At 42.1% G+C, this 23479-nt stretch overlaps 1 protein-coding gene and 1 long non-coding RNA gene across 3 annotated transcripts in view; one reads left to right on the top strand and one right to left on the bottom strand.

Annotated features, from left to right (window-relative positions):
• The window catches only part of LOC140598966 (uncharacterized), a 35374-nt gene extending 26856 nt beyond the window's left edge, over positions 1 to 8518 (bottom strand). The window contains exon 1 of the long non-coding RNA XR_012001487.1: positions 8452 to 8518. This is a non-coding gene — a long non-coding RNA (uncharacterized lncRNA). The remainder of the gene's footprint in view (positions 1 to 8451) is intronic.
• Positions 8519 to 9584: 1066 nt separating this feature from the next.
• Positions 9585 to 23479, top strand: part of CNTNAP5 (contactin associated protein family member 5) — a 789161-nt gene continuing 775266 nt past the window's right edge. Inside the window, exon 1 of one of the 2 annotated variants that reach the window (XM_026015709.2) lies at positions 9585 to 10009. In XM_026015709.2, coding sequence (XP_025871494.1) covers positions 9925 to 10009 — 85 coding nt within the window. In that variant the 5' untranslated portion in view covers positions 9585 to 9924. The remainder of the gene's footprint in view (positions 10010 to 23479) is intronic. The other variant, XM_072757523.1, reaches the window with a different exon arrangement.

The following is a 23479-nucleotide window of genomic DNA, read 5'->3' as shown; positions in this document are numbered from 1 at the left end:
TTTAAGAGAAGTGAAATAATGTGAAGATTCAAACTCAACACACTTAACAGAAATATATTTAATCCAATCCAACTAGCACAGATAAATCTATATATCCAGCCTAAATTTTCCTTATTTTCTTAGTTTATCATATGGTATCTGATATATCAAAGGGTCTTGATTTAAAAAAAAAAATCTGAATGGATGAACGAACCATATCATGTCCTTCATTGTACAATACTTTTATACTTTGTATTCTGCTTCAGTGTTGCACCTAGTAGACTCTACCAGGAGTCAGTAAAGAGTCATCCAGTAAATAATTTAGGCTTTGCAGGTCATATAATTTCTATGGAAACTTTTCAACTCTGCGACCATAATGCAAAGGCAGCCATAGTAACATGGAAACAAATTATTATGGCTGTATTGAGAGAGAGAGAGAGAGAAAGAAAGAGAGAGAGAAGGGAGGGAGGGAAGTAGGGAAAAAAGAAAGAAAAAAGAGAAAGAAAGAAAGAAAGAAAGAAAGAAAGAAAGAAAGAAAGAAAGAGAAAGAAAGAAGGAAAGAAAGAAAGAAAGAAAGAAAAAAGAAAGAAAGAAAGAAAAAAGAAAGAAAGAAAGAAAAAAGAAAGAAAGAAAGAAGAAAGAAGTTATTTGTAGACACTGTTTATAGATTAAAACTTTATAGACGCTGAAATTTGCATTTCATGTAATTTGAAGTGTCATGATACATTATCCTTTGTTTGATTTTCTTCAGCCATTAAAAAATGTAAAAAAAAACATTCATAGCTTGTGTAGTATTCAAACAAAAACAACAGGCCAGATCTGATCTATGGGCTAAGGTTTCCCAAACCCTTGTCTCTATCTTTTTTGTTGCTGTTGTTTGTATACCAATCCTCTTTCTTAAATTGTATAAAGCTTTTGAGCCGTTACTATCTATGTAACCCAATGATCTAAGTATGCATTGGTAGATTTATAATAGAATCTCAAATAGAGATCTTATGTGAATTAAATCAAGACATATTCCACTTAAATGAATTCACCTGACTCTTACTGCAAACATCCCTATTTTAACAATTTGAATAGAAAATGTATTAAGTCATACTTACATATTATTTGGACCTTTAAGATAGAGTTTCTTTTACGCTAAAACAAAGGAAAAATTGTATTTACCACGTAGCAAGTTTTCCTGCAATTTGAAGGCATTTATCTTCATAACTATGCCACAATTTTCTCGAACCCACAGATTATCCCTAATTAAGCTAAAATGTGCAGTTTCTCAAACAGGGCTAGAAGAGAGAAGACACTTAGTAGACAGTGACTGACGTGACTTGTAAAGAAAATAAAAATGGGGTTATACAAAAAAATACAGAAAAAACACATCGTCAAATATCTATACCATACATAAATGAGACACAGAAAACATTTTTCTACATTGTACAACTTCAAGTGATTAAAAACTTTAAGTTTTTCATCGAAAGAGACAGGTAGCATATTTATTTTTAATACAAATAAAAATAATTAAGATAATAGATTTTATTCATTATGTTTGATCATAATCTTGGTCATGCATGATTTCTCAATGGACATAATGCCGGAGTTGTAAGGAAAAATTTAAAGTAAGTCATCAACAGATTTGGTTTTGTTCCATTACCCTCTTCAGCATCCTCTCTCCACCTTCCCCTAAATGAACAATAATTCAGCAACCTACAAAGTTTCCCACGCTGCTGCTTCAAATCTGCTCGGGTTTTTTTTTTTTTTTTTTCTTCCCAATAGTCAACACACCCCCTGCTGGCTCTAGGCTAACATTCATTCCACCTTATTAAAAATGCCAATAAAAAGCAAATTGTAGATGTTTTCACTGTGTTTCCTATGCTGATTCAAATGCAAAGAGGACAAAAGGATATAAATGCTAGGGATTAGGTTACATAATGAAATAATCCTTTGAAATAAGCTCTTTCTCCTTTCAAACAATTTATTTCTGGAAAAATATACCTTTGGAAAATGCTAAAATTTTGTAGAAGAGTTTTCATAATAGTGGTTACCACAGATCTTATGTTCAGATGTCAGCCTGACTTAAAGATCAGGTGTGTACCTGGCAATGAAGAGATTACTGCTGCTCTTCATTAATTTTCGTAAACCAAGTTAATAACAGCAAGTTGGCTTTAGAGACAGCTATTCCCTGAGAGACAGAAGCAGGGCAGCAGTAACCCAAAGAGATTTTTTATCATAGAAATCAAGTTGTTGGTAATATTGGAGATCAAATGAGCAAGTTAAATATACACACACACAGAAGATTAATAGATGTATTCCATTTCTGAGTATTGTGGCACTAGAAATGGCATGATAAACCAAAACTCTGGAATCAGAACCTCTGCATTTCTGCTTAATAGCTTTGTGCTTTGGGCAAAGTCACTTAAATTTCACGAGCCTCAGTATCCTTATCTGCCAAATGTAGCAAATGATACTTCCCTCAGAATTTTGTCATGAATTCTAACGAGAAAACAAAGTCACGATGCTTACTGCAAGTTGGTATTTAATAAACGTTCTGTTTTCCTCTAGAGAACCTAACTAGCAGTGGCTTAAACAACACAGACATTTATTTTTCCAGAGTAGAAGTAACTCAATACGGTCATTAATGCCCATGAAATGTCTCTGTTTTTGGCCATGTCATTGTCCTGTCCATCCCCTCATATTCTCAAGCTGGCTACTGGCAGTACAAACTCCATGCCCTCATGAGATATTGACTGTACCGTGGGGAAAGCTGCAGGGACAACAAGATTTTTATTTATGCTCCTATGCCTTTTCTGAGAAGAAAATTTCTCCTTCCCCTTGAGTCTTATTGGTCAGAACTGGGCCACAAGGCAAGCAGCAGATAATCACTCTCAAAGGGAAATGTAATTGTAAAGGCTTAGTCAGATCATGATTCTTTCACCAGCCTATTCTGCAATCAAGGAGGAAGTTGCAAATGGTTATTGGTCAAGAACCCAATAATGTTTGTCACTTCAATGAATTTGGAAATCTTAGATTTAGTGGTTTCTCTCCTATCGGCATTCATTACTTATGTTTGCACACACTATCTCATCTAGAAATTGAGAGCAACAATCTAAGAACCTTGAAGATAGGACTAGGCCAACTCTTTCTATGGCACCTATTTAACCAAAAGGAAAGGGTACATGTCTAGGTACGTTAGTGTTGCTCAATCAATTAATGTTGGTTGATTGAATTATTGTGATGTCTTTAAGTAATGAATTATGTATAATTCCCATAGAATAGGTAATGTTTTTAGATACTTTCTCCACAGATGAACTGGCAAATAAAATGCATGAGAAATCTAGTGATTAGAGAGAGACTGGATAAATTGTCTTCTTTGGACTAAGGCATAATATTTTTAACCTGTGCCTGCATAGCAAAAACTCTTTTAGTATGATTCTATTCACTATGCCAAAATACCTAAGCCAGAAATTATCACAATTTACAGATGTGGAAGCTGGATCTCAAAAGGCCAAATTATTTACTCAAGGTCTCATTGCTGGTAAGTCGCAAAGTCAAGGCTAATGCTCAGGGTTTCTGATTCTAAACTCAGAACACTTTTCATTAAACCCCAAACAGCTTTGCCCTGAAACATGATATATATCACAAATGACTTCTCAGTGATTGTAAGGAGGACTCCCCTCAGAAAAAGTCAGAAATACGTGAAAAAGAGAGATCCTTTTCTTGACATATGTTTCTGGACTTCATATGGCTGGGATTGTACAAATATAATTACATAAATACTTTAGAGGGTGAATTCTCCCCAAAAATAAACCCAAGTATTTGAGAAATATCTACTTAGGAAAAAATGAACTATAGAAATATTAACCTAAACTGCATTTCCATTGGTTTTCCATGTAACTGACACCTTGATTTAAAAGGTAAGTAAGAGTAAACGCCCTCAAAGGAGCCTCTGAATTCTGGTGCAATGAGTGAACAGGGGTGAAAGTGGGGGGTGGGGGGTAGATGAAGCCCTGTAAAAAGTTGATAAAGTCTTTTTGTATCTAACACTATTCATTCATCACATATTTTTTGAAAGCCTACATGTATGCTGAAGACTCAGAATTGAATGTGAATTGATAAATTACTCCTGAGAAACTACTCAAAGTTAGGAAAACATATGTGAACAGAAGCACTGCACAGGAATCAGTAAAGACTTCAAGAGAGATGTGGTAGCTGACTTGGGAGTGGAATGGCGAGTGAAAATTAGTCATTCGGGAAGAAGTAGTCCACAGAAGGAAGAACGAGTAGTATGCATAAACAGCATGACATGTTGCCAGCTAAGAAATACGTGTTTCTGGTAAAGGTATATGAAGGGTTGTTCTATTTGCAGGAGATTGATGTTAGAAGATGACTAGTTTTGATGTCAAAGATGAGTATGGTGGTGACAGGATTGAGTGTGAGGTGAAATAAGGAGAGAAAAGTAGTGGGGAAAGGCTCATGTGAAACGTTCTGTTTGGCTGAAGTCCATTTCCCTTAATAGAAAAGCTCATTCTTCTGTAAAAGTAGAAATTTGCCTGCATAACCCTAAAATGTGACTTCTTGTTAAGGCGAAGATACCTGATCTAACTTGACTTGAAAACAATCTTCATGGCCAGGGTGACTTAAATCCCTTTACCCCCAAAGAGATAACCACTTCATTATGCCGACTGCAAGTTTTCCTTCCCAGAGGAAGCAATCTTTGTCAACTTAAAAAATCCTATAGCACTTATTATCTGAGCCATTTGGCACTTAATCACATGCTACCTTGCATTGTTACCTTAACTTTTTAATGTGTTTACATCATACTTTCCCAAATCATTTTTAGCTCCACAAGAGAAGAGAAGCATTTCCAATGCCCTACAGGTATAGCATGTTACTGGCCACATGCTCCAAAGAGGGGAAAAAAAAAAAGAAAACATTTTTTAAAAGAAGGATGAAAGGAAAAATATTAAATTAACTTTTGGCCACATGAATACTTTTAAAAACTGTATTTTAAAGATATGAATGGCTGCAGAACCATCCTTCCATCTTTACAACAAACCTTGAGGCACTTGGGTGACTCAGTCAGTTAAGTGTCTGCTTTTGGCTCAGATCATGATCTGTGGGTCCTGGGAGAGAGCTTGCATCAGGCTCCCTGCTCAGCAGGGAATCTGCTTCTTTCTCCCTCTCCCTCTGCCCCTCCTCCCTGCTTGTTCTCTCTCTCTCTCTCTCTCTCAAATAAATAAATAAAATCTTAAAAAAAAACCATAAATATGTGAAGCTGAAATAATCCAAAAGCACTAATACAACAGAGTAGCCTATTGTGACCAATGCTGACTCTTCTTCCATACAGGCCAGGTACCCATATGTTACAGTGAATTTTATCTATTAGCTCTCTAAATATAAAGGAAAAAGATGGGGGGGGGGGGGGTTCATTTAAAAGTGCCAAATGGGTTGAGCCATTAATTCTGTATGATACTTAACATGTCAATATCTGTCTCCTCTTAGGATCTCCTCTGGAGAGACCAAATGCAGATTACCATACATACCTACTACATACCTCACAGAAGGATTACAAAATCAATGAGGCAAACCACATGTTGAATAGTCCAAGGCTAAGATTCCGGTTGATGAATGATTCTTCCCCTTCTGCTCTTTTAAAGGGAAAGAAGTAGAAGGGCCCGAGGGAAAATTAAAGGGACATGAACACTGAATCCTGCCCACTTCATTCCCTTTTTTTTAAGATTTCAGACGTAAGTTTGTCTTGAGAAGATGTTCAGATTTATCATTCTAAATATGCAGGCATTTGAGGATTTCAATTATCCATTTTCCCCCATTTCCTGTTAGCAATCAATCTGCTCTATCTATGCATAATTTTTAAGCTTCTTTAAAGTAAGGCACTCTGCAAGGATGAGTTCTTCTAAATAAAGCAACATGGGGGGAAATGGGGAGATTATTCAGCTTCTAATTCAGCATTTGAAAGGTGGATTTATCAGACTAAAAGGTTTACAAAAGAATTTCTAAAGGTAAATATCAATCTGGCTGGGAACAGTTTTAACAGTGATTAATATTCTACAGCTAATAAAAACTTGTTGGCAAAATGCCCCCAGAAGATGGCATTGTTTACACTATTGTCTAAGAAGAACAGCTGTTTACCCCTCACTCTATTCAGAGCTGCAGTATTCTTACTGAAATGTTAACAAATCTTAGACAAATGTCTGCTGTTTAAGGCTCAAAGTTGCTCTGAGAACAGGTGTACTTGAGAGAGAGGGAAAAAAAAGCTACAACTGTAAATAGGACTTTAAATTAGGTGCAATTTATATAGTATACACTAGGTTTGCATATGGGCATCTAAACTCAGAATTCCAATATTTACTAATATCTAGAACATTATTCACAGTTTGGGGGTTTTGCGTAACAATTTCTCTGATTGTCTTTTAATATATATTTCAAGCACATTTTATTGACACAAATACATGCAATTTAAGTCATTGTGAAAGGAAATTAAGCCCACATCTTCCATAATTATATATAATATATAATAAATATTTTATTTATCTAAATATTTTTGGGGGATCCCTGGGTGGCGCAGCGGTTTGGCACCTGCCTTTGGCCCAGGGCGCGATCCTGGAGACCCGGGATCGAATCCCACATCGGGCTCCCGGTGCATGGAGCCTGCTTCTCCCTCTGCCTGTGTCTCTGCCTCTCTCTCTCTCTCTCTCTGTGACTATCATAAATAAAAATTAAAAAAAATAAATATTTTTGGATTGGTGCAGAAGGTGGGATTATATTGTAGAGCATTAAACTCAGTGAACCAAAACTTGTATTCCCTGGATATCATTTTCCCATATGTAAAAGAGAGGCCTTTATTGGTAAGGCTGTGGAGCTGGGGGGAATCTCACAGACTGCTAGTGGGGGAAGGGGTGTGAATCGCTAACATCATTTAATAGAGCAATTGGAGAGACATACTAAAGCTGAGGATAAGCATTCCTTATGACCCAGAAATCCTACTCCTAAGTTCATATTTGAGAAATACTAAGGGACAGGTATAAGAGTTTATGTTGAGAAAAAACAAAACAAAAACAAAAACCTGGAGGGATGTCTGGGTGGCTCAGTCAGTTAAGCCTCCAGCTCTTGATTTTGGCCCAGGTCATAATGTCAGGGTTGTGAGATCCAGCACTGCACAGGGCTCTGCCCGGGGCATGGAGCCTGCTTAAGGTTCTCTCTCTCCCTCTCCCTCTGTCAGCCACTCCCCCCTCCCCCCATTGCCCAGCCCCCGCTTAAAAAAATAAAAAAAGGCAAAGAAAAACAAATCTGGAAATAGTCTGTAGATTCATAAGCAGTAGAATTAACGAATAAATTGTGGCATATTTATAAAATGAAATATAATACAGCAGTTAAAAATGAAAGAATCAGCACTACATGTATCCAAACACATAAATTTGAAAAATATAATATTAAGTAAATTGCAAGGTGCAAAATGAAACAACATGGTATCATTTATATATTGATTAAAGATAGTCAAAGTGATACCATATATTGTTTAGGTATGTAAATATGTGTGGATGTATAAATGTATAAAAACATGATGTATCAGAATGAAAAAAAAAAGTACTTCTAGATATGATAGGAGATAAATGGGATTAGACAAAAATGCAAAAGTAACTTAAATTATACTCGTAATTTATAATTTATAAAAACGGCAGGGATGCAACGTTAAACAGCTGTTTTATTTCTTCTAAAGAATGTCCAAGTGTTAAAGAACATACAAAGATGGATAATGGTGCCTATTTTTCCTACACTCTCTAGTATGATTAAGCTACCACATAGGTGTTTTTAAACCCGAAATGCTCAAAGGCCACAAGATGAGTGGCAGCCACTTGGCGCCCTCAGTAGGAAAAGCAGGCCTGATCAGCTTGACCTTGAACACTAGGCCCCTCCTTACTCAGACTCCTGCCACAGGGTCAGTTTTTTGAATCACCTCTGCTGTAATCCGTTGTAGTGCACCATCTCCTGGGATGGCCTTTCTTCCACAGGTAAAGCCTATGCTGGAGAAGTCTTCTGGTTGCGCAAGAGACTAGCAGCTAACATAATTATTTTCTGTGTGAAGCTTATAGGCAAGCACCGCTCCCCCCTACCCCCAAACTCCCAATCAGGTTGGGATCCCAGGGTTTTGGGATTGAGCTCCACCTCCCTGTTCACCAGGGCATCTGCCTGTCTCTCTTCCCCTCCCTTTTCCAGTATCCCCCCACCCCGCTGGTTCTCTCTCTCAAATAAAATCTTCAAAAAAAAAAAAAAAAAAAAAAAGAAGCAGCTTACAGACAAGAGAGAGGGTCATTGTAAATTACAGGTGAAAGGCCCCTCAGAATTCTTTTTTTTCCCCCCTCTAATAAAGTAATGGTCTCGCAAATCCAACAGTCACTCAACTACCTTTTAGCATTCCGATGCCCTGAGTCCAACCCTAACCCAAACCACAAGGTTCACCTGAGGATTCCTGCAGAAGCTCAACCTGCGGCCCCCGTGCAGCTGAGAGCTGAGGGCCAAGGCTGTTGTCAGGAACCTACAGCGTGAAATCAGCTGCCTGGACGCTGCTGCTGGGGGTGGTGGGGAGGGAAGAGGAGGCATCCACATCCTCTGAGGTGGTTCTGAGCCTAACTTGGTCGCAAGCCTCACATAGGAGAAGTCATTATGGTCCTTCATTGTGTTAAGGTTTGGCAGCTCCCTGACAGCTTCCAATAAAAACAAAATAAATTGATTTATGCTAAAGCAGGAGAGTCCCCAGGTGTGAACTAGAAGCCAGAGACAGAACCAGAGTTTCCAACAGGAAGCTTCTAGGAAGAAGAAGCCACCACTCCTCCCCCCACCCCACCCCACCCCACCCCCTTTTAAGCTGAAATCCCTCTGCAGGAGCGGAAAGAGGGTGTGCGGGGGGCTGGGGGGGGGGGCTCGGGTCTCCAACCTTAGAGGCCAACCAGACCGCACCCTGATTCGCATCGTTACCTCCCCTGATCCGTGCCCCCTCCCTTGGGAGCCGAAAGCCCTGCAGTGCCCGCCCCAAGCTGCGTGCGGACAGCGGGGAGGGACCCCTGGATGCGGCCGCCCCGGGAGCGCGAGCGGTGGGAGCGGGGAGCGGGGAGCGGGGTGCGGGGGGCGGGGTAGTGGGAACACACACGGAGGAGACCTCGCGCATCCCTCCAGGATTCAAGTCTTCCCTCTCCTCTCCAAAAAAAAGCCTCTCGTTAGCTCGCAGCCAAGCTGTCCCTGGCAAACCCGCTCCTGCTGATGCGTTGCGTCTTGCGAGCCCTTCCAGCGCCCCCCGGGCAGCAGCGTTCCCGAGGCCCGGGTGCAGGCGTGGGTGCCTCTCGGCGGCCCCCCGGGCGGGGGCGGGGGCGGGGAGGCAGGGCAGGCGGGGGAGAGGGTCGCGGCCCCGGGCAGCGGGGGCGCAGGGCAGCGGCGCGGGGCCTGGAGCCGGGGCGCCCGAGCGCGCCGAGGACCCGCCCAGGCCGCTCTTATAGGCGAGCGCGGGGCGGGCCTGGCCGGGGGCGGTGCCGCGCGCCCCGCTCGCCTATAAGGAGCGGCCGGGCCGGGTGCGGAGTCCAGCGCCGGCGGCCGGGGTGCAGGGGCGTCCGCCCGCTCGCCGCCCGGGGGTGCCGCGGGGCTCGGACCTGCGCGGGGGAGCGGGGGGCGAGGGGGCGAGGGGGCGAGCGCAGCGCCTGGAGAGGCAGGTGCGCGCCCCGACCGTGGCCTCAGCCGCAGCTCCGAGGCAGAGCCCGGGTTTCGGTGGCCCGCCTGGACCCGGGATGGAGTGAAGCCGCCAGTGGCCGTCCTGGGGGGGTGGGAGGGGGCCAGGCGGTGCCGAGGACAGAGGGACACAGGGACACACGCGCGCGCGCAGGAAGCCGCGCCTGGCGCCTGCAAATTTGGGACTGGGCCGGGAGCGACCGCTCACTCGGGGAAATGGATCCTGTACCACGGCTGACCAGCGTTTTCACTTTGCTGCTCTCCTCCGGCTTGTGGCATGTAGGATCCTCGGCGACAAACTGTGAGTCCCCGGGGCCGGGGCGGGCGGGCGGGGAGGGGAGCGCAGGCGTCGGGGGGGACGCGCAACTGTCCGAGCAGGTTCCACCGTGTGTGCTGGGAGCGGCGGGGAAGGGGGATGCCCACTGCGTGCTGCCGCCGCGCAAACCATCCCAAAAGTTGGCAGAGCTCGGGAGCCGGCCCCGCTGCATTCCCTCCCCTTCTCCCGGAATCGCAAAGTTCGGGCGTTGGGGAAGGTTCTCCGCGCTCAGCCCCTCGCCTGGCCTGTCTGGTTTCCGCCGCAGCCGTTCCCGAGCAGGGCCCGTGCTCCGGAGCCAGGGATGCTCCCAGCCCTGCACTCGGTGGCAGAGGCTCATGCATCCATCCCGCATCCCGGATGCGGCTGCCCGGGGTCTGCGCGATGGCCAGCGCCTGGCAAGGCAGGGCTCTCCGCACCCCCCAGGCAGAAGGCTCCAGTCGGGGTATCGTGCAACCCGCTGGCACCGCTGTAACAGGATTGGGAGTTCTGGCCTAAGACTCATGGCCCAGCGTAGTCAAACCACAAGATCAATGGCTGCCCCTGGTACAGGAGGAAGAGCTTTGATGCACACTCCACCCCCCAAATCTTTGTGCCAAAGAACACAGAATGAGCATGCACTGAGCGCGCCTCCGTCGTCCCAGCTCCAACCTCAGCAAGCGCAGGGCATTTAATTTAACAGGCAGGAAGGCTGGACACCTGGGGATCCGCCACCTGCACTGTGTATTTAAAGAACCGAGTTCGTCAAAGTTGAATAAATCGCTAGAGCCATCGGAGGCTCAAGCTCAATTGCTCAGCTGCCTCTCTAGGCGGAGAGAGGGAAGTTTTTCCAGCTTGGAAACTCCTAAATGAGAAAGAACGCAATTAAGCCATCTGTGTTGTTTCCAAAGATGGTTTATCAAGGTTCCTTGAGTTTTCTAGGCTTAACTCCCCTGTCTGCTACCCACCCACCCAGCCAGGAACCTCAGAAATGCTTATCTATATTGGAACATAGCATCATTCTTAGAGAAAGATAGGAAGACGACTTAGTGCTTGTGGGTCCTCCTCCCTCCCTGCCCACCCTCTTAGGTTCAAGAGGACCTTGAGTGAGAGATACCCAACTCAGAGTTGCACCTCAAGGGAAGACAATTAGACAAATGTTGTTTACTGAAAATGATCCAAAGCAGAGCCAGTGTTTCTGTCTGCGATTGGAAGTTTTGGAGATTCAGAATCTGCAGTTAGTGGCGATGCCTTATCAAGATTTTATCAAAGTTAGTATTCTACTAAAGGATTGCTGAAGAGGTCATCCTCTCAAAAAGGGAGGAGCCAGAGGGACTTGGTGTAGAAATCATTTCAGAGAATAGGTAGGAAAAGGTTGCAATCTGATGTTTCTCTTCTCCTCCTCCTCCTCCTCCTCCTCCTCCTCCTCCTCCTCCTCCTCCTCCTCCTCCTTCCTCCCTCCCCCCCTCCTCCTCTTCCTTCTTTTAAGTGAAATTGTTCCCATGGTGCTTTAGAAAAACATCTAAGTGGTTTAGTTAGAGGAAGTTAGGCATGGTGCTGAGCTAGCCTCTCTACCTCCTAAAACACTAGAGGTCAGTATTGTCCTAATGATGCAAAGGTGCAGCAGCGAAAGAGCTGTTTTTCCCTTAGCGCATTTACCTATCTGGAAATAGTGAATATTTTGAAGATCCACGGAGGTGGGGAGAGGAGTAAGGGTAAAATAGAAAGAACTACTCTATAGGAATATGGTTGGGGCTTCCTGATGTAGCACCTTTTCTTAAGAGTAAGGGAAAAAATAAATTGTAGAATGCCCATTTCTGTAAATTAATTGAATTATGGTTAATATGTTGTAATAATGCTCATAAAACCCAAATGGCATGGATTTAAGGCTCATGCTTATCATTACTGATGCAGCAATAAAGCTAATTCTCAACATTTAAAATGGAACTTTGCGATAATGAGCTTTAGTATTTCATCAGTGACAGTTTAATTTCCCCAGTTTCCAATCAACATTTCAATTGAATGCACGCTCCTTGCTAGATATTTTGGGGTCCATGTTCTTAAAGAATAATGACAATTTTTTTTATTATGCTGAACAAAATGTGTTAATACAATAGCATGACAGCAGAAAATTACTTCTCAACTCAGTTTATCTTGGTGGTCTTTAGAACCTGTGATGCAGAACTACTAAGGAAAAAAAAATTAATATTGTGCAATTCTTCCAGACTTCAACTGTCCACATACTTTATCCATTAAATTTAGGGATCTGGTTTACTATTTATCTACAGTCCGTTAACATTTATATGTATGTAGTGGGGAAGGTAAATCTCTTTTCAAATAGTCAATTTGTGGAAGTTTATAGATTATTTGGATAATATTTTTCAAGATTTTTATTTTTTAGAAATAACATTTTATGTCATTTGTGAAAGTAGCCCTATAAATGGGTTATTTGCCTGAGACGCTCCATGGTATCAAAGTATGCTTGTGAACTTTGTTCAAATAAAAACAACTTTTAATTGATCGTATTATTCCAATAATAATATTTTATTATTACATTGTTGCATGTGGAATGCGTATGTGTGTGTGTTTAATTTTCTCATAATCTGACCAAAACTTGGGCATTTGTCTGCAAGAGAGAAATGAATGCTTACCCGATTATAGATTTTATAAGTTTCTAATTAAACAAAATTAAAGTCAGGTTACAAGGCCAGCTACAGAATAGCTATTATGAATCTGTGCAGAGAACATAATTACCAACCAGTAATAAAAACTCTGGAAATTCCCCCATTCCAGATTTTCAGGATATTAAGTAGCTACAACATTTCCTTTGGGTTTACCCTCAGGGAATTAGTTAATTTTGAATGTAGCTCTGATAGGCCAGTGTTAAATGAAAAACCATTTTACATATAATATCAACTCCGTTGACGCAAGAAGAAACAATGTGGCTTGAGAGCTGGTTCAGGTGAAACTGAGAGTTTGAAATGCTGACCGGTTTTGGCCCCAGTTACGCCACAGCTAACATGTCAAATGCCCGTACAGTTATGGAACTTTGCCGTGCTCGCAGGCTTGGGTATAAAGCAGCAATTTAGATATGTATCTTCTCCCAAACAGAATAGCAGCTCAGCATTTGACTGAGGAGATTCCTCAAATATTAAGTGTGTTGGAAGACTGTGATAATGGAAGAAATTGCAATGCATGGGGTACTTACAGGGTCACTCTTTATTTTGGCCAATATTCCGATGCTATGTGGTTATGACAGCCTTAATTTTGACCCAGCAAGTCACTTTGAATGATCTCCAAGCATCTTAACTGTTTGGTGGTGCATGTCAGGTTCACAGAGATAACAGCCTTGAGAAAGAAAGAAAAAAACTCTTTATTCTGTGACGATGCCTTTCAGCACAGACAGAACTTCATCTAAAATATACGAGGAGGTCCATCATATTCATAAACACCGTTAAATAAAGAGATGCAGTATACCCGGAGTTATCTGAAGCTTAGGCACAAACCCAATCAATAGGTAATATTATAAATAAACAAAGATCAGGCTGATTTTTTTTTTTTTTCAGCAGGAAAGTGCGGTATGCTTTTGTGGTATTTACCATCAGCAGAAGTGAAGGAAGCACTATAATGCTCATTTGAAAGAGTCCTAAAGGTTTTCCCATGGTTGAACAGGCTCATCTTTGACAATCCATGTGAACTCTCTTTCGCTTCGAACCCTCATAGCCCTCATAGCCCCATCTCCAGACCAGATTGGTATTTCCACAGTCGGAACAGGTAAATGAAAAACTAGAACAGCGTCCACCCTAGGGTACAGAATTGTGAAAAAAATTAGTTTCCATTAGAATAACCTCACCCCAGCCCCTATTCTCATTCAAATGAATAGCTGTATTCTAACTTGTTTTCTTTTTTCCCCCCTGCTCTTCCCAGTAGCCTCTCCTTTCTTTTATTTGACCTAGTTTGCCTTACCTACAACACTTTACTTTTCTGTGCTCATTTGTTACGAAACAAAATAATGTTACATCATTTGAAATTTTCCTAAAAGCTTTAGTTGGCTCTTTAGTTTGTATGCCAGAACTCTGCTGAAATATGGCTTGTATGCACAAAGCTAATTATCCTCGTTAGTTAGGAAGTTGGGGAGAAAGTCTAGTTACCACAAAGATCATAAAACAGTAGTCATTCACTCAACGGAATTTTGTTTGGAAGATTCAGTGTACTCATTTGGAGCCAATAATGGCATTTTTAATACATAAGGGAAACTGTCTTCATTCATCAAAACTCTGACACTTTCCGGAAAGTATCCTCGTAGAGGTTATCGACTTATCTTAATGATCATGGTGTGTTAATTGAAGGAGTTGGATCAAATAGTTATTCAAGGCCCTATCTAGTCCTAATGTAGTTTTGCCTTTCCTGATGTTGCCTACTGGTCATTCCATTTGGATACTTCTGGGATGGTCGTATTCTAAATTGCTAAGCAATTATATTTAGAATAACAACATAATAGGGTTTGAATTCCTACTAACTGCTGTGCTCTTTGTATCTCTCACTTCATATACCATGTCTACATAATTTGGCAAGGCAGTACAGCTAGGTAGACTTTATTAAATTCAGTTTACAGATGAGTAAATTTAAGGTTAATAGAAGTTAATAATTTCCCAGGATCATAAAGTTATGCAATGGGAAAAAAAAATCAGGATCTGGGCCTCTACCTATGTCCAAGATCAGACTCTGCAAGATATGAAATTAATTCCCATGCATGCAATTGGGGGCTTTTTGAGCCTGCAAGTTGTCTTAGGATCCCTATGGTTAATCTCTATACCTCTATCCATAGCAAAGGGCAGGGAGGTAGCAGTTTCCACCAGAGCCAACTCCTGAGTTAACCCTTACAAAATAAGAAGAAAGAAAAGAAGAAAGAAAGAAAGAAAGAAAGAAAGAAAGAAAGAAAGAAAGAAAAGATAGATTTGATGTAAGATGCCTGACATCACTATGGTCAAAGATAAGGGGCCTCACATTGAGATGAGCGCCAGATACTTTAGTTTTCTTTTATAAGTTTCAGTAAAATACTGGATTATGGAAGAGCATAGCCTTGATGAGGACTTGTGACCACACACACACACACACACACACACTACGGAAGCTACCTCTGTTGGCATCATGTCTTCTAAGTCTCTAGATATTAGACCAAATGTATTAATTAAATAGCAGGTATGAGCCCCATCTCCCTGTACAGGGCTATTTCTGATCTGGCCCTGCCTAATGCTCTAAATTGCATGTGTACCATTCCTGCCCTGTCCCCTAATTTCCAATTTAGGGAACTCCACACTCTACAAGCAAGCCATACTATCCTGCATCCCACTTGCATTTTTTTGTATATTCTTTCTGCATGGTCTAGTTATCCTTTTCCATTTTTTACCTGCCCTCACTTTCTCCAGTTACAGAGGTATGTGCATGAGCACGGGCGCGCGCACACACACACACACATGTGCGCATTCCCCGCACTAGGCTAAGTGCCTCTATGCATGACTTACGGTATTTCCATAGCACTTTCTTATAATCCTTTTCTCCCCAAGTAGATGCAAAGCTCCCTGATTATCATATTTCATTTCAGTGTCTATATTCAATACCTAAAACATTGAATGAATGAATGGATGAATCAGTGAATGGTTTCCAGCTAAGAATTTCCATTTCTAAACAACAAAAAATCTTTTTTATGGCCCTGTTGTAGACTTTTTAAGTATATTTGATTTATTTTTAACTAGAAAGTATTACTTATTATTGTCGTAGAAATGCTAAGAAGATCTGACCTCAGTACTGCGTTTGATCTCATTTTATTAAATTGCTTTTGCAATTTTAACAATCACTTCCTATGTAGCTGAAAATACACAAATATATAGCTATGAAAATCTTTCTTCATAGCCCAGAGTTCAGTATAAAAAGGAAAAGTTTGAAAGCTGTTTAATATGGCTTTAATAGTAAATTACTGGAAAGACTGTATTTTATTGCAAACCGATAACCTGACCCCAATGATGCTATCCTGAACCTCTGGTATTCTCTCTCTAAGCTGTGGTTGGAAGTTTTATATATCAATAGTTTGTGCGTGTTATCCATTTGAAAAACTTATTGAAGAAATGTGTCCCAAATGAAGGCTCTCTTTCCTAAACTCCAGTTTTTCTAGAAACAGGAGAAATAAAGATAGATGAGAAGAGATCATGGACTACCCATGATCTCAAGAACTTTAAACACGGATAGCCAGAAAAATAAATCTTTAATCACGTCAAAGTGATAAATGCTCTAACAAAGATAAGTGCAAGGTGTAATGTGAGGCACAAAATGAGCATCTCAGACTGGCTGGGGTGTCACTGCAGGTTCTCCAAGGGAAGCAAGATGGAAGGCAAGTCTTGAACAAAGTCACACTTCACTCACTGGAGGAATGGGGGGAGACTATCACAGGTTTTTTTTGTGTGAAGACTTGAGAGTGAGGAGTGTCGTAGTGACTACTTTTGGGAAGGGCTAGGAAGCAGAAGTTTAGAAAAAGAAATGAGGGAAATTGGTAAAGAGAGGGTGTCTTATTTTTACTGTTCAAGCTATGAAGTTTCATTGAAGGATTTTGTGTATATAATTAGATAAAACAGAATAAGATACTTGTTTTTAAAAAAATCACTGTGTGAAGGATAGACTGGACTGGACCAACCCTAGTAGCTGGAAAACTAGTTAAGAGCTTATCACAGTAACTTAGGTAATAATAAATAAGAGCCTGAAGAAGGAAGTTTCAGAACCTGCAAAGGTCAGGTCACAAAGAACCAGAAGGAAAATAATGGCCAGGAACATTGAAAACGTAGGGATATATGAACTAGTAAACTCATAGAAGGCACAGATTTGTGGTTAAAATGTATTCTATAGCTGCTACCATTGTTTTTGACAAATGAGAGCTATAGATGCTAGAAAAGGTGCTCTGTTCTCTGAAATGAAGTTCTTCTCTGGGAATACCAAACGACCATATTCTCAGAGCAGTGTATTTCATATTTGCATGACACTATATAGCATACGCTGTCTGTATCCATCATTCTGATGCATCTTCTAGTCTGTAAATTATACCGATTTTTGTCAGCAGAGTGAGAACTAGTCATTAAGAAATGTGTAATTAAACCTCAGTGTTTCTGTTCTGGATCCCCTTCTGGCGGGGGGCGGCGGGGGCGGGGGGCGGTAAGCCAGGGATCATTTCTACTATCAGTGGTTGCTCTTTGGAAAGAGAAACAAGGGGCAGTTGGGTGTGCCACGTTGATTTGCTATCATTGGTAATTGATTTGCTGGCATAAATTCCATGTCTCTACATTTCTAATTGCTTTTGTGCATATTCTTGGGGGTTGATTAATGCCATCTGTTCGCTGGATCAGCTGAATTGATTGAGTTTTAAAGGATGACAACAGCAATGTTGAAGTTAGGGGGAAAAATGAAAGGGAAATGCCAAAACACACTCATGATGTATATTATTTTTAACTATCCACCTTTGGAAGCAGAAATATCCCTTTGAAGACAGTCCAAGGCAAATAGCAGTTTAACGAAATTCGCCTAACAGACAGATGCTTGTAGGTGTTAGTCTAGGCTAGGCCACTGTTTGCTGAATATACATGTTCAGTTCTCCCCCTCTCCACCCCCTGCCCTGTCCTCTCTCCCTCCCTGTGACTTTCTGTCCCTCTCTTTCCCACTTCTCTCTCTGTCACGTGGCCGTGTATTTTTGGTATTGCCATTGGCTCTTCCCTGAGCTCATGATTGTGTTCAGATGTGAGAGGAGGGGGAGAAAAAAAAAGTCTGTTGGATTCTAGTGTTTCCTTGTTATAAAGTATGTGGGCACAGTCACCAAATGTGAAACCTCCCATCGAGGCCTATTCTAAGGGTAGGCCTGACAGGGATCTGCCACCCACAGGACACTTGGGAAAGCCCACTTGGTTCCAACACCCCCTATCCATCTGTCCCCAAACAGCTCTTCCGCCAACTTCATCAGTGCCCTGAATCTGTAAATATGGGGGAAAGCATGGAGATAAACCTGGACACAAAGCCCCACTGGGAGAGAAAATACAGGGATGTATAGGCATGTGGAAGTATTCTTGACTGAGAGGAACAGACCTTTTCCAGAAAAAAAAAAAAAAAAAGTTAATGGAAGAGATAGTGCTGGGTATCTGAAGGAAAAGAAGAGAATATTTTCAATGGGGGAAGGGCAAAGAATAGGGATGTTCAAGGTGTCTAAGACAAGTGTTGCCAACTTCTTGATTTCACCCAGGACCCTCCGTATTCCAAGCAGGTGGGCAATGAGTTGCTGAAGAAGAGCCAAAAGGGCATGTGTCATACAGTTGTGGGTTGACTTCATTCTCACTCAGCAAACATTCCCTGTGGGTACTAACGTGGACCTTGTAAACATAGTATGAGGAGAACATGAGTCACTCTGTATACATAAAATACATATGATGTAGGAATTAAGAGTTAAGCCTATTACTATAATTACTATGAACCTCACCATGAATTCTCTCAAAATCAGTTATGATACAAGTTAGGGCAAAGACGTTTCCATTCTCAACTGGGTGAGCAGACAGCTGAGTGATTGCCACGACAAACAGAAATTTGTTCTCATTTTAACTCCAATTTCAGGGGGATTGTGGGCAGGATCAGTCTCCACCTGACAGAAATATGATTGTCTGCATACCTCACTTGATTCCTGAGCTCTGTGAGAGTATGACCCCCGCTTCTGGGCTGTGGACCCACTTGCTGTAAAGCTCACAAAGGGAGCCTCATAAGTGGAACGGTGGTGGTAATCTAGAAGAATAAGCTCCAGAAAAGTGAGCAGAACCTTGCAGATAGCATCAGCATTCTGGGGGCAGCATCCTTGGTCAGACCTTGAGAAAATCCAGACAACCTGGGCAGGAGTATGTGTGCAGTGTTCCCTGTGTCCAAAGCCCTCCATTTGCAGGAGGCTCAGGCAAGAGTTTGGGAGAAGGTTTCTCTTTTGCACCGCTGACCCTGTGTTGTGTAGATAAATAATAGACATGCTCTCGTTAATGTTGGGTTAAAAATCAGGTGCTTGTACGATGGTTAGTGTATTATAAGTGTCTTGTCCATTTGCAAGTGAATCATTCATTCATTCATTGCTTCAAAAATAGTTGTGAAATGCCTGCTGTGCATTCATGTCTGTGTGCATTCCTGAGGACTTTTGTTCAGTGACTGTCCATTGTTGGGGGATTCGGGATCCCTGTCCACATAGCCCCAGGAACAACAATAAAGCAGAACAGTATCTCTTCAAAACATTGCCAAGGCACCATGGCCCCTCCGCTCTGTTCTTGATCAATTTCTTAAGCAGCCTTTCCTGTTTCAAGATCTTTTCTCTCTGCTTCCTTGTCTTCAGTGTTTCTTTACCTTTGTGTCAACTTGCCTGCTTCCTAATGCTCCCTCCTTTTCTTTCCCCTTGTTCCATCCCTCTCTTCAAGTTCTTCTACCTTTTCCTCTTTCTCGGTTCCTTCTCTAGCTCTGTCTCTCTTCCTTCACTTGGCCTGCCTCAATCAACATTTCATAAGTGACTTGGTTTTGTGTGTTATGGCCAATGCTAATCCTTTTCTTTTTAAAGAGATTTTATTTATTTGAGGGGCGGGGTGGAGAGAGCACTCCTGCTTGCACAGGAGCAGGAGAAGGGGAAGGAGCAATGGGAGAGGGAGAAGCGACTGCCCCCTGAGCAGGGAGTGCATCACCAGGCTCATTCCCAGGACCCTGAGATCATGACCTGAGCCAAAGGCAGATCTTAACCAACTGAGCCACCCAGGCACCTCCTGAAATTAACCCTTTTCAAACATTTTTATTGAAATGCCTCTCACCAGGCAAAAAAAGAAAAAAAAGAAAAAAAAAAAAGAAAGTTCAGGAGAGCCCAGAGGATTCTCAATTCTCCCTCAAGTAGCTACTGAAGCATGTAATTTCTTGAATTTTTGTCTTAAGCTCTCAGGCAAATTTACATTCTGCTCTGCATTATAGCCATGTTTATATTACGATAAGAAAAAAAGCTTCCCAGGATCTCCAATTAAAAATTGATGAGCAAAGTTCATTCACTTAACCCATGGCAGAGGGCCACATAGGCCTGGAGGTGCAGGTCTGAGCTTTTTGGCTCTGTCTCCCTGCCTATGCCTTCTAGGGTTCCTGTGTGAAGGAGAACAACTTCCCTGTTCTCCTCTCACCTTGGAACAACAGCTGCTTCATTTGCCATCAACTGTGACTGCTCTGTGAGCTGCACATTACAGTTAATCAATAATGGGAGGTGAGGGTTGCTTATCAATTCGCAGGAGGGAAGGAAACCCACAAGCCTGCGAAGTGACTAGAAATGTCGCTGTTTGCAGGGGCTGTGGGCAAGAAGTGCGCGCAGCCCCCTCCAGGTCCGTGCTGCACCCCACTGCAGTGCCCGGGTTATGTGTGGTCACATGCATGAGGTTTACCTTCGAGTGAATGAGCTCTGCCGGGTGACAGGATTGGGGTCAACAGGGCAGATTCTTCCTGATTGGAGACGGGCTGAGCTCACCAGGATATTGAAAGAGAGATTAATGCCTCTCATTCTACAACAATCAGGAGCCTTTTGACACAATCAAAAGAAATGAATCCAGCAGATTAGAATGTTGGAACACTGGAGATTAGAGATAAAGCTAAGTAATGTGTTTCTTCATTGTCAGGGCTTCCAAGCCTCCACCTGGTGCCAGGGGTGGTACCTGATAAGGTCTCAGTCTATTCCTAACCACAACCATCCTCCTCTCCATTGGCGACTGAGGATGTAGTGGCTTGGATGGTCAGGTTATTTACCCAATATCAAAGAGTGAGGAGGTCATCACACTGGCATTATAGTCCATGTTTTGCTGGCTGCAAAGTCTGTCCTCGTTTTCCCTCTGCTTGCTGTTTCCTTGAACCCACAGCTAAGGCCGAGCCATCCTTGAACTCAAGCTGATGTTTAACCTTGCAGGCCACCCCTTCTCTCTGATCCAGGGTGACAAAACCCTTGTCTGGCTAGACCTACCAATTCCTCCCAGTCTGGAGGTAATCTTTTCCTAACTTCTCAGTCCTTTCCCCCACATCTAGAAGTCTCTGTGGCAATTAGCTCCTGTACATCAAGCTATATGCAAAAGTTGATTGGGTTACTCCTTAAAGCTTGCACCATCAAATCCCTGTGGCCAGGCTCCACTATCACTAACAGCCTTGTGGATTCCATGATCAATGCCCACTGTCAGTGTGTCTGCTCCTATTTCAAGCTCCTTTGGGATCTTCCTCTGTAAGTGCAGTATTCTTTTTTTTTTTTTTTTCTCATCTGCATCATACTGCACTGCTTCTAGAATTTTCTAGATGTGTGTTCTTGTTTTTTTTTTTAAGTTTGTGGTAATAAGAAAAACCCTATTTGCAATACTTAGTCACAGGTTCAAATAAAACAAAGGTTGGATGGCCTTCAGATCTGTTCTACATCTTTGGGCTACAGAGTTCGTCCCCCACATGGCCCCAGACCTCCTTTCATCCAGTGGGTATAGATGGGAGGGCGAGTTTAACAAGTGTGTACCACGTACCATTATTCTTTGCCACGAACTAGATGAGGTGATGAGCATCTGCCCTGCTGTCCTTGCGGTGTTTACTTGATAGAAGAGGACCAGCCCATGTGTGATCTTATGCTTATCACATGCTGTGTGGAAAGCCAGGCCAGGCAATGTTTTGCTTTCTTCCTCAGCTCTGCTGTGCTTGTCCTTGCGATCTGGGCTATTGCTAGGCTCAGCTGTAAGGTGTGTCTTCGTGTGTCTCCTTTGTCCTCTTCTTCAGATATTTTCTTGTCTCAGTGGACCTTCTTGCTAGGGTTTAGAGAGGCTAAGTAACTTGGTTGTTGGCTGGCACCCTGACAAGAGACTCTTGCCTTTCTTTCTCTAGCAATGGCTGTCCAGAAAGGAAACGGAGAATCTCCAAGGAACTCACGTGGAGGCAATTCACAGATGCTGTGTTCTAGCTCTCAGAAAGAATCAGTGTTTCAAAGAATAAGGCCTTAAATATTAAAATGTATTTCAGGAGCAGAAATTTTTTGCTTCCCAAATGAACTCTTACATTGAATTTCTGTATGCGAAAGAAATGATTGCTGTTTTGGAGAAATGGGACGCTCAATCTCCTCTTCTCTTTCTGATTCTTCGTGGAAGTACCATGTGAATGAAGCCTAAGACTTAATTGCAAGAATTTCTAAGTTTATAATTTTATGCAAAAAAGTGATTAGGCAGAGGAAAGTTTTGAGGAAGAGGGGGATGGTGCCCTCCATGGTGGCCAACATTTGGCTGTGTGCCTGCAGCAAGTCCACCTGGGTGCTTACCACCTGCACCTGCTTTGCAACACTTAATTTGTTGTTGAGGTTATGAAATATGTTAAATATTATCTCTACCCAAGTGCCTACTTTTAACCCCTCAAAATCTATTTTCTGTCCTGATGCTATTTTATATAAGTCTTTGGACAAGAGAATCTTACTGGCATCTACGGATTATAAAAGAGAGTAGCTTATCCAGGGTGTGTCTCTTCATTTGGGTCTCCTCAGTGAACAGTCAGTTGCTCTTCTTAAGGAAATATTATGTTGTAAAGGCCTTTGAGCTATCCACCTTCATCCCTTCTATCTCAGATATTCCCTTGGGACCTTCTCAAAAGAAGGTATTTCATTTTAGCCACACAATGAATAGCAAAGTAAACTACTTGCAGGACTGAATTAAAGCACAGATACTTTACGTAAAACCCAAGTGCAGCAGTGCCTCAGTGGCTTAGGCAGTTAAGCATCTACCTTTGGCTCAGATCATGATCCTGGGGTCCTGGGTTCGAGCCTCACATCAGGCTCCCTTCTCAGCAGGAGCCTGTTTCTCTTTCTCCCTGTACTTGCTCTCTCTATCTCAGTCTCTCTCAAATAAATAAATAAAATCTTAAAGCAAAGGGAAGTGCAGATAGCAAGCCTGCATAAGGGACAGGATGGAGGCAAACCCCTGAACGCTGGCACGCGTTTCACCATGTGTTAAAGGAGGCATAAGCTCATGCCTCCACCTCTTAACTTTTGTGAGAAAAATAGACCTTCTGCCTCCATCAGTGAAGTCCTCTCCATGTGCTCCCTCATGTTAATTAATGTGGCTAGCAGTGGTAAAGGTGTAGCAATTAAGTAAAACTGTTGCATGTCTCCGATTCAGCCTTGGTTCCTGATGCTGATGCTGGCTAGACTGTCAGTTGTCATCACATGCTTATAGGTTTGCTTACAGTTCCATGCATTAGAAAATCATATTGCATTTAGATCTGCACTGTACTTTTATAAGAAAATAAAACGCCTAGTGAACTCCAAATGCTCTTGCTCTGCATTCTTAATAGAATTTAATATAATAAATAATTTAAGATAATATATGCATACACATATATATATTATATATTTGAGTTTTCCTTCATGGTTAATATACCAGGTAGAGTTTTACATGT

Source organism: Vulpes vulpes, chromosome 5, assembly GCF_048418805.1.
Source record: "Vulpes vulpes isolate BD-2025 chromosome 5, VulVul3, whole genome shotgun sequence".
Classification (NCBI taxonomy): domain Eukaryota; kingdom Metazoa; phylum Chordata; class Mammalia; order Carnivora; family Canidae; genus Vulpes; species Vulpes vulpes.
This window is presented reverse-complemented; position numbering and strand designations above follow the sequence as displayed.